The following is a 10319-nucleotide window of genomic DNA, read 5'->3' on the forward strand; positions in this document are numbered from 1 at the left end:
AAACTACACAATGTCAAAATTGATCTCCGACTTAGATTAGACGGTTCAGTGGACCAACAAATTCTAATGTGGTGAAAACCAAAAATATATATACACTATAGGCCATTTCAAGTCTATTTATAAAGCTAATGAAAGTCTAAGTAAATTATTAAGTCATTGATTATGCTTTTATGAATAAAAGGCCATTTTTAATTGATGTATGGGCGTTTTAGTCAATATACATGGAATATGTATATTTTTGAGTTAGGAGTGAAATTCAGAATGGAGATGCTATGTTGATGGGAAGGCAACGGAATTCATCGATCTAGAATGGTTATGTTTTAGGAATTAGAGATTTTGGATAAAATTGTTATGTTTGTGGATGTATTGGGAATGAAATTTTGCAACCCGTAATTAGGACACCATATTAATGGTTGGCTTATAAATGTTGCTACAAAGTTTGTTTAAGAGTGAAACATAGAACATTAGAAAATAGACAAACTTTGTTACAAAGTAAACTCGGAAGAGAGCCTTAAATTGGTTAAGTATAATGTGAGAAATATCAATTTAAAGTTGAAGAATGAAAATTGAGATGTTTTCTGTGGGTTCATGTGTATATACTCTTGATAACTTCTTCATAACTTTTAGTGATTATGTATTATACATGATGTTGCTCTAGTAATGTTGTCATATCTTCATGTATATTAATTGGAATGAGCTGAATTATGTGCTATTAAAAACTAGACTCAATTTTCTTCAGGTTATAATATATTACCCTGAGAAATGATAGAGAAAAACAAAGTTAAAATTGGCCATATTTCAACTACATTGTGTTTTTTTAGTGACCTTGTATTTGTTTCCTGATGCTCTACTAATTAAGACATTTTCTATTAAAGCAAGAAGTAGACATCTTTAAGTTTGAAATAAATATTTATTCATATTCAATGGCAGCTACTATTGTGGCACGTAATATGGTTTGTTTCCTTGCTTCAGCTTATTGAATCACAACAGAACATTCAATATTTTTGGATAATAGACAATAAAATTAAACAAAGGTGTATAGAATGTTTTAATGCACCCATCAAAGTTCATCACATTGGCCAGTTTCCTGAGAGGTCGCTTGGTTGTAGGCATACCCACCCTTCAACCTAGTAGTACTCTTCGAAACTTGGCACCAAAAAAAAAAGTTCATCACATTGATAACGGTTTGATATTTACAACTTAAGAAAATAATCCCCTAGGCCTAGTAATTTTCTTTAGTTGAAACAAAGCACTGACATCATAGATAACACCAGAGCAAAGATACAGACTCTAGACATTATTAACTGGTGCAAATTCCATTTGGCCTTTCTATACTATCCGTCAATTGAAACCAAACCCACTAACACCCTTTGGATATAGAGAACAGAACAAGCCACCTAATGTTTTTGTGTGTGAAATTACCTAACGTCCCGAAGGAGCAGCTTGAGGGTATCCGCCACCTCTCTTAAGTGCTCTTGTAGCAAGCATTTCATTAAGATCCTGATCAAGAAAATAACCGTTTGAATATATAATGCATGAAATATTCAAGGAAATTAAACATTCATATCAGCAAAATATTTATTACCCGCTTCTTATATCCCTCTCCGTCCATTGAGTTCATTATTTTGTCAGCAATTCCGTAGTCTATGGCACCCTGTGCTTGGAAATATTTAGTCCACTGGAGGTCTTTGGCAATTTCTTCCTCTGGCTTCCCTGTTCCTTTTGCCAACAGCTCAACGTAATAGTCAGCAGTTGTCTGCAGCTCTTTTGCCTGTTGTGTATTTTCCGATATAATTGATAAATAGAAAGTCCAAATCGGTGATAGAAACAAAAAAGTGAGAGAAGACAACAAACATGTTACAGTTCAAATACCTGAATCCACATATCTGAGACAGAACCACTTGATCTGTGGGCTTTTGGGAGATATATTTTTGCTGCAATTGAAAAAAATTAGAAATCGCGGTGTGAAAAAACAATGCTTAAAATCAAACATCCTTAATCTCCACCGAATCTATAAAATAAAAAGTATAAATATTTCATCTCGCTACTATATAATAAACCAAGACAAAATCCAATCGACGTGGAAGAAATATCCCTAATTCAAACACAACGCTAAAAATAAACCCTTCTTTCCATTCTCCAAAAATATTCATGAATCATATTTATAGAACCTTGAAGGAAGCATTAGTTAGCAGTTCAAAAAAGACGCAACAAATAATTGTAAGCGATTGTTGTTTTAGTCTCATCTTCTCCGATGTGTTGTGTGGTTGGCGTTTCTGACCCTCGACTCTCTGATTGGTTCCAGATCTGTTGAGATTTGCAGGTTTCAAGGTTTTATTTGTCTCCACTACCGGTGATTTTAAGGGTGGTTACGCGGAAGTGGAGACAAGTGAAATCTCATGTAATACAGCACAAACCCACAAATTATTCACTATTCAGATTCAAGTGCAATCAAGCAATATTTTTCAAAAGTTTACAAAGATAGGATTCTTACTGGTCGAATGTGGCAAGACAGCACGATGACCCTTTTTTCCAAGAGACAGAAGCATTGCTGCTTGGCCAAGCGCCAAGGCCAAATTCACGGTATAGATATCAGATTTAACAAACTATAGGTCAAAAGGAAAGGAAAAAAATTAATAAGAGTACAAGTTACAGTGAGTTCAAAGTAAACCAAAAAACAACACTGCGATGCGTGCAAAACAGGTGTGTGATTCATGATAAGTTGATAACAACTTACAGAAAGCGCATCAGCTATGGAATAAGCATCCGTTTCTGATCCCACGGTCTCATTCTTCTCATTCTAAACCAGAAATAATGGAGATAAAAACCATTTATATAAATAACCACATCATATTTTACAAGGAGAAGTTTTAGAAAAATGACTATTAACACTTACCTGACTCCCAGATGAATTAATATATAAGTAAACAGGTTTCCCAGGGTTATCATAATCCAACCACATAAGTTGACCCAGAATAAGTTCTGTCACAGCTGGTACAATCTGTATGAATCGAGAAAGGGAATATCAAGACAACTAGTATAAAAGGTACACAATATATTTCTACATACATAGGCAGTAAAAAATGTAAACATTAGCACCAAGATTGAGATCAAAGCAAACATTTCACGATACTTACCGGCATACCCAGATAACATATTCGAGCATCCAAGAGTATTGAAGGCAAATCCGGTGGACCCCTCCTACGCCTTCCCCCCCTACCACCTCCTCTATACATACTTACACTCATGCTGGTCCTTGAAGAGCCATTAATGTCCATGCTAGATATTCTACCCATTCCACTATGATCCAAATAACTTTTGGCAGATGAAATGCTTTCCTGCGATAATCACAAATATTAGGAGCACTTATGACCAGTTAAACATGATGTGATAAAACTTGGGTGCTTTGCAAATCAACTCCTCAATCAATAATTATTCTATTAATAGAAACAAAAATCTTTATGACTTATATCAAGATGATTTAAATGATGAGAACCTCTGTAACTCTTTGAGACATCTGGTGGATAGGATTGTTTGAAGACATGAACATGTCCATTTGTGATGGAGTAAGACCATATAGAAACTCGGGAACATTCTTGTAGTTGTCCATCACTGCATTTATCAGATAAATCAGATAAAAGTCAAGGTTGGGGTTAGGCATCCAAGTTTCAAACTATTCAATTGAACTTCATAAAGAACCACTTTGAATATAGTTATTATCATTTGGGTTAGTTTCCCTCTACTTCCTGAATTTCCCATCAAATTTTGGGTTAGTACACCAAAAGTGAGTCAGGTAGTAAAAATCACGTTTAGACTCAAAAGCTACAAATTCAACTTCAAATAGAATCAATTCAAGAAAGCAGAATCAATTCTACTCGAGAGTAACCAATCACGTCAAAATCAATTCTACTCGAGAGTAACCAATCACGTCAAAATCAATTCTACTCATCCCGAATCAATTCTAAGTAATTAAACTAATTTAAGGGGTACGAATTTTTATTTCAAAAATTAACGGGCGTAAACACTAGGATTCTAAAACCCACATAAATAAAACCCTAAAAATTGCATTTTTGTCTAAGAAATCACTTCTTGAAGTGGTGGATTCTACCACGCTATTTCTTTCTAACTGAAGCAAAATTGAAAAGAGTAAATTAGCATTAGAAAAAGAGAAATTGAGAAAAAAAAACTGACATCCATCTTTGAGATTTTCCTCTCTGAACTGCTTGGGGATGTGGTCGAGAGAGCACTTTGCGGAAAAGGGCTTGAAGAATCGGGGTTTGGGAGTGGAAGTGGCGTGAGGGAAAGGAAAAGGGTTGGTTCCATGGCGGAGAGTTGAAGAATGGTGGATGAAAGGGGTTGAGAGAGAAGAAGAGGACATTGGGACTGAGAATTGGAGTGGAAATGGTTAGGGTATGCTCCACATTCAATTTGCACCCAAAGATAAATATATCCGGTCCAAAATAAATAAATATGGTTATTGTTTTCTTAACAAAACTTCCATATCCCTCCAAAAACACAAATTCAATAAAAAATATAGATAGGTTAAAATTTCTAACTAAGACTCTCTCTAATTTACCTTTCTCTTTTTTATACTACACTACTAAATGTCTTTATTGAGAATTTATTAATTCATTGTCAATCAACCAATCACATTATTTCATTTTCATTTTCAACTTTTTCAAAATTAAATCTTATTTTCCCCTCTTTTTCTTCCCCTCTTCCTTTCATTCCTGATATTCATTTCTTTCTAAATGATGAATAGAAAAAAATGAGCGACGGTTGGAAGTGAAGTGCCAACGACAGAGGAACGGGTGGAGCATTCGACGTGATTTGCACGTCATGGTGGTCAATCTGTATTTGAACTATAGGATTTGGATTTTACGGTGGTTCCGAGTTGTGTCGTCGATGGCGGTGAGTATGGTTTTTCCGGTTGCAGGTTCTTTTTTCTTCTGTTTCTTCTTCTTTGGTTCAGTCTTGTTGTTGCGGAGTGATGTCGTTCTATCTCGATTTTTTGTATTGTGTTATTTATGTTGTCAAGGTTGTTGGTGATTGAATGGTTCCGAGTTATCACATTTTTTCTTTCTTTTTTCTTGGCTTTTTGTTTGTTTGTTTGTTGTGTTTGAGGTGCTGCTGAAATTGTAGGTTGAAGGTTTTTTTGATTGAAATGTGTTTTAAGTTTTGGGATATTGATGGAGGTTGGTTGAGATGTTGTTAGTGTATTTATGTTGTTTACAGGTTAAATGAAGACGGTGAATGTGTGGGAAAGATGAAAGTTCAATGGATGTGAGGTTGAAGAATATGGATGAAGTTGTTGCTAATTGTTCTGGACTGGGTCGACGCTTGGCCCAAACATAGCACAAGGCCCAAATTCAGCTTGACCCAAGAGGAGACCCAATCGACCTCCTCGTCATCAGGGACCATATATGCCCGTCTACCTAGCACGAACCACGTTGGGTTTAATTGGCGAGCCCACAAGTCCCCTAGACGGGCAAGATCATAGTCCGAGCAAGGCTTCCTATCAGGCTTCGGACGGGCGCTCCCCGCGAGCACCTCTGTCTACCCTCTTCTCCAAGGACCCTCCTCTTCGTAGGGTTCCTTCACTTCCAATCCTCTGATTAAGACGGAGTCTACGCACTTCCGAGAAGAACGTGTCTCCCCTAAAACTTCAGAGCGGTTGACCCAAGACAGAGGCCACGTGTTGGCCCCCACTACACACGTAGAATCCTGGTAGTTTCCATTTTGGGCCTGGGCATCTAGTCCAAGATGGAGATCTTAGCCCAACGCTGGGGGTTATAAATACCATATTTCACTAGAGGGTCAGGTAACATCAATTTATTCTATCTCTACCTTATATTTGCACTATGATTGCTTTCTCTTCTCACTTTGGCATTGTAGTACCTTGCATGTACACCTCCCCCAGTTCACAGAAGTCCAGCTTGTTGCATGCCATGAAGATCCTTCTGATCAGGTACAATCACTAATGATGTTGAAAGTTCACAGGTTGTTGTTGGGCTAATATAATGTTATTATAATAATGAAACATTGACTTAATGTTATTCTTGAATTTTCTCGTGTTGTAGAGAAGAAGAGTTTATCTTAGTATTGAATTTTTGGAAGGAATATATGTCATTTGTTTTGTTTGTCTTTCTTATTGTTATCTTTTGTAGTATTATTTTCTGGTAAGGATTTTGAATAGTCTGAAGAGAGATTATTTCCTCAAAGGGAACAGACCCGCCTGTGGCCATCTATTTCACATGCAGCAAAAGATCTTGTAAGAAAAATGTTGATCTCAGTTCCTAAGTAGAGGCTAACATCATATGAAGTTTTGAGTAAGTATATGCATAGTTTCTTTTGATTTCCTCACTATAAAATTGAAGTAATTTAAATTCTAACAACATAATTTTTATGTGAAAAAAATAGATTGTCCATGGATTAAGGAAGATGGAGAATCACCGGATAACAATTTAGAGAAATGAGCCAAATCAAGAAACTTGCTCTAAACTTGCTTAAAATAATTCTGACATGAAAAACAGCCTCAAGATTCTTACTATGTCTCTCACCTTATAATCGTGGTTTTGAATTTTAATCAAAAAAATTTATTCTGAATCATGGTTTTCACCTAAAATTTCCCCCCTCATTTGTCCTAAATCACCAAATCTTGGATTAAAGATATGGGAGTAGTTTTTTATTTCAGTTATTATTTCTTTATGTATTTATACTTCCTAGATCCTTCATACTAATGTAATAAGCATTGTTTTGAATTTTTTTTTCATGGTTTTTAGATCCTTCTTTGAAGATTTTTATGTGTTGTTTGTTTTACTTCAGTAATATGATTTTAAGATTGTTCTTTAGAAAGAGCTAGATCAGTTAATTTTTGTGTTTGCAAAATTTTTGGTGTGATGTGTTATGCATACCCTGTTGTTGGAATGTTATTGTGTTGTCAATATAAGAATTTGTAAAATTGCGATTTGTTCATTTTTCTGCTAAGCTACAACAATATAGCGGCCGAATATATGTAACAACGATGCCTCTGAACAATTATGTATTCTGATCTCTGACACGCATCAGTTTTTGACACTGATACATGTGATAACGTTCATATTAGTATTATTTTTCAAGTTATTACTTGCATTGAAATATCGATCTCGGTTGTGTCGTGTTTGATATATGTGTTTGTGTCAGTATTTCATAGCTCCCAATAGCCTCTATTTAGAAACACTTTGTAATAAATAGTGTATCGCAAACGTTTGATCTGTGTCTCTTTTGCAGTTATCAAACCTTTCAAACTCAATCATGACATGAGACTACTAGCGAAAAACCATTGTCATCTTTGGCCTGGACGATTTGATTGCTTCTATTTTTCTGCATATCTTCATGAATCCCGACACAAGCATGCTTTGAAAATCATTGGAGGATCCAGTGGGCGATTTCTCAACATCGAGCATCTTTCACAGTCTAATAAATCATTTGTCAATGGTTCACTTTCTGGAACTAGCTCTATCAACAAATATTCGAAGGAAGAGCATTCAAAGATGGAAAATCATCATTTCTCAAAAATTGGCAATAACGAGAATCTTCTGTGATGTTGGTTGATTTAATAAAGACATTAGTGACATGGAAACTTTGAGGAGACTTTATTCAAGATGATATTTTGACATCATGGATTATTTGCCTGCTTTTAGAAAAACATGGTAAAGAAGAAAGATATGAGTTAATTTTTTCATTAAAAAATTTAAAAGGGTTCATTTTTAGAGGCTTAGAGAAAAGGTTATATATCTTGAGGAGCAAGATTATATAGTATGCATATGAAATGTTGTCGGTTAACTCTTTGGAGAAGTTAAACCTAAAAAAGGTAAAGAATGGAATACTTTTGTGAGGATGTATCTTTAATAGTTGGCTTTTTTAACAGTTATATTATACTTGAGTCTATTTTATTTTGCAGTTAAGCAGGTATGCCACTGACTTATATCTTATACACATATTGTTGCAATTTATAGATTGGTCAAGCATTATTTTCACTCTATGTAAGATATATATGACTAAAATGCTACCAAATTCAATAACTATTTAATTTATTAATAAACTTATTTTTTTAGTTATTTACTCAATTGAGGGATTTCATCTTGTATGATTAGATAGTCCTATATTGTTTTAGGATTGAACTTATGGCTATGTAGTTAAAACTCAAACTCAACATAGAGTTGAGTAAAAATAATATAAGATTAGTACTCCCTCCGTTCCTTCTTAAGTGTCATTTTAGCATAAAACTCTTCAACTAAGATAGTGGATTATTATAGTTATTTTTCCCATTATACCCTCATTTATTTTCTCTTTCAAAATAAATTCAATCCATACTCTCTCTCTCTCTCTCTCTCTCTCTCTTTTTCCAATAACTAATTGAGAAAATAATTAATTTTATGGGAAATGTAAAGTGAAGTTATTGAGAAAATAAGAATAAAATTGACAGATTATAACATTAAACTATAAAAACGACACTTAAATAGAAACAAAAAATTCTTCTAAAATGACACTTAAAAAGGAACGGAGAGAGTAATACGCAAGCTTTCATTAGTCACAAAATCTGAATTCTTACAATGATGGAAGGTGAATTCTTAGAATGTGGATTAGTTGATTAAGTGTGATAGAACATAAAATGATTGGGATTGTGATGAAGATGGAGATGATCGGAAGAGTTCCAACTATATATTATGTGTTGTTCGTGGAAAACACAAGTTTCACGTATAAGATATAAAATTGAGAACATATAAACTTACAGAGATTTTAATGATTTATAATGTTACTAATAATTAGTGTTTATTCTTATCAAGATTTTATGTTTGTGTCAATCAAATACGGAATGGATTATTAAACTTCCAACTGATTCCTTATTGATTTATCTTTAATTGAATTCCTAATTTAATAGCTTTTCTTAAAGCTTTAAACCTATTTGAAAATATGAAATTTTGTAATGTTGTTTAAGGAAACAATGAGAGTGATATTTATAAATTTTACAAACTCCATAAATGTGAAATTTTGTAATGCATTTTTCTTTTCCAAGTCACAATTAAAAGTTTCTCATTTTGTAATTTGTAATGCAACTCCTGTGAATTTTCTCGCTAAAACTATCAATTTATTATGTATTCTAAGAAAATAATAAGCGATATTTATAAATTTTACCAACTTCTGTGAATTTTATCACTGAAACTCACTATTTTCACGGGTCACTATCACCACAATATCTTTTTTATTTTAATCAACAAAATATTTGTAAATATTAAATCGTATTAGTAATATTTGTAAATATTTATAGATATTAGATATATTGGATTTATTATATTGGTGATTTACTACATGTTTATTTTTAAATATTTTTAGTTATTAATGATTTTATAATAACAATTATATATCATCAACAACCAAATCTTATCGAATGATCTAAAATATGAATAAACTTACCCGTGCGGACGCACGAGTCTTCTACTAGTTAGAATAAGGTTTAAAATCTTGGAAAAAATAAAAGAACACAATCAAAATATAAGAATATAAGGTGACAATTTTAAAATTGAAGAAAAATTACTGTCACTATCAAATGATAATCAGATATTTTAGCATCAACCACCCACATACTCTCTATATACTCACACTTACCTTAAAATAGACATTTAACTACATTTCACAACACTCTAATAAAAGAGTATTAGAAAAATAAAATACAAGTTGAAGGTGTTTTCGACTCGTGCATTTTAAACTGAACAACTTTAATTCATTATATAGTCTTTGACTCTCTCTCTTTCTTTACAAAATTAAGAATTGTGGGACTTCTTCAACATAAATATTTTCAACCAACACCAACAATTTCCACCTTGATTGAAATTAATATATTAACTTACATTATTTTCAATAACTATCATACTCCACCATAAAGAGTAATCACTTGAAGCTACATCACTAATAAAAATTTCACATTGCCTTCACTGACAATCATAGTTAAAAAATTATCATACTCCATTAGAAGAAGGGTGTACTTGCATAAACTACAAATGTGTAACAACTCCTACTCGTTAAGGGTTATCTGAGGCTTTAAGATTTTTGTGATGGCGAGAGCTAGCTCACTTGGGTGAGAAGCTATATATTTGTGTATTTTTGTCCTCCTCTTCTCAACAATGATGATGGGATATTTATAGTCATAATATTTAGGGGAGTGTGATCCACCTTTGTCAATACTTTTTCCTTGCCCTTACAAGAGGGGGACACATCATTCATTTCTGTGCTTAGGCGACTTCACCTAGAGAAGGGTGATACATCTAACAAAAGGGTAA

General features: G+C 33.5%; 1 protein-coding gene across 1 annotated transcript; it reads right to left on the bottom strand.

The window, feature by feature from the left end:
* Nucleotides 1-1024: 1024 nt before the first annotated feature.
* Nucleotides 1025-4458, bottom strand: LOC131630601 (ATP-dependent Clp protease proteolytic subunit-related protein 1, chloroplastic-like). Its single transcript, XM_058901376.1, has 10 exons — nt 4192-4458; nt 3497-3612; nt 3138-3338; nt 2897-3001; nt 2738-2800; nt 2495-2606; nt 1873-1934; nt 1586-1771; nt 1423-1500; nt 1025-1146 (listed from the first exon to the last, which is right to left on the bottom strand). The coding sequence occupies exons 1-9, from the start codon at nt 4376-4378 to the stop codon at nt 1423-1425; spliced, it is 1110 nt and encodes a 369-aa protein (XP_058757359.1). The 5' UTR covers nt 4379-4458; the 3' UTR covers nt 1025-1146.
* Nucleotides 4459-10319: the final 5861 nt, after the last annotated feature.

Source organism: Vicia villosa, unplaced genomic scaffold (assembly GCF_029867415.1).
Source record: "Vicia villosa cultivar HV-30 ecotype Madison, WI unplaced genomic scaffold, Vvil1.0 ctg.000711F_1_1_1, whole genome shotgun sequence".
NCBI lineage: Eukaryota > Viridiplantae > Streptophyta > Magnoliopsida > Fabales > Fabaceae > Vicia > Vicia villosa.

Bases quoted from the DNA above. Each gene is read 5' to 3' on its own strand.
- LOC131630601 (XM_058901376.1), bottom strand. From the start codon at position 4,378: ATGTCCTCTTCTTCTCTCTCAACCCCTTTCATCCACCATTCTTCAACT. The intron at 1,772-1,872 runs GTATTTGAACTG...AATACACAACAG, and splicing joins TCTCAGATATGTGGATTCAG to GCAAAAGAGCTGCAGACAAC. The intron at 1,501-1,585 runs GTAATAAATATT...TTTCTTGATCAG, and splicing joins GAGAGGGATATAAGAAGCGG to GATCTTAATGAAATGCTTGC.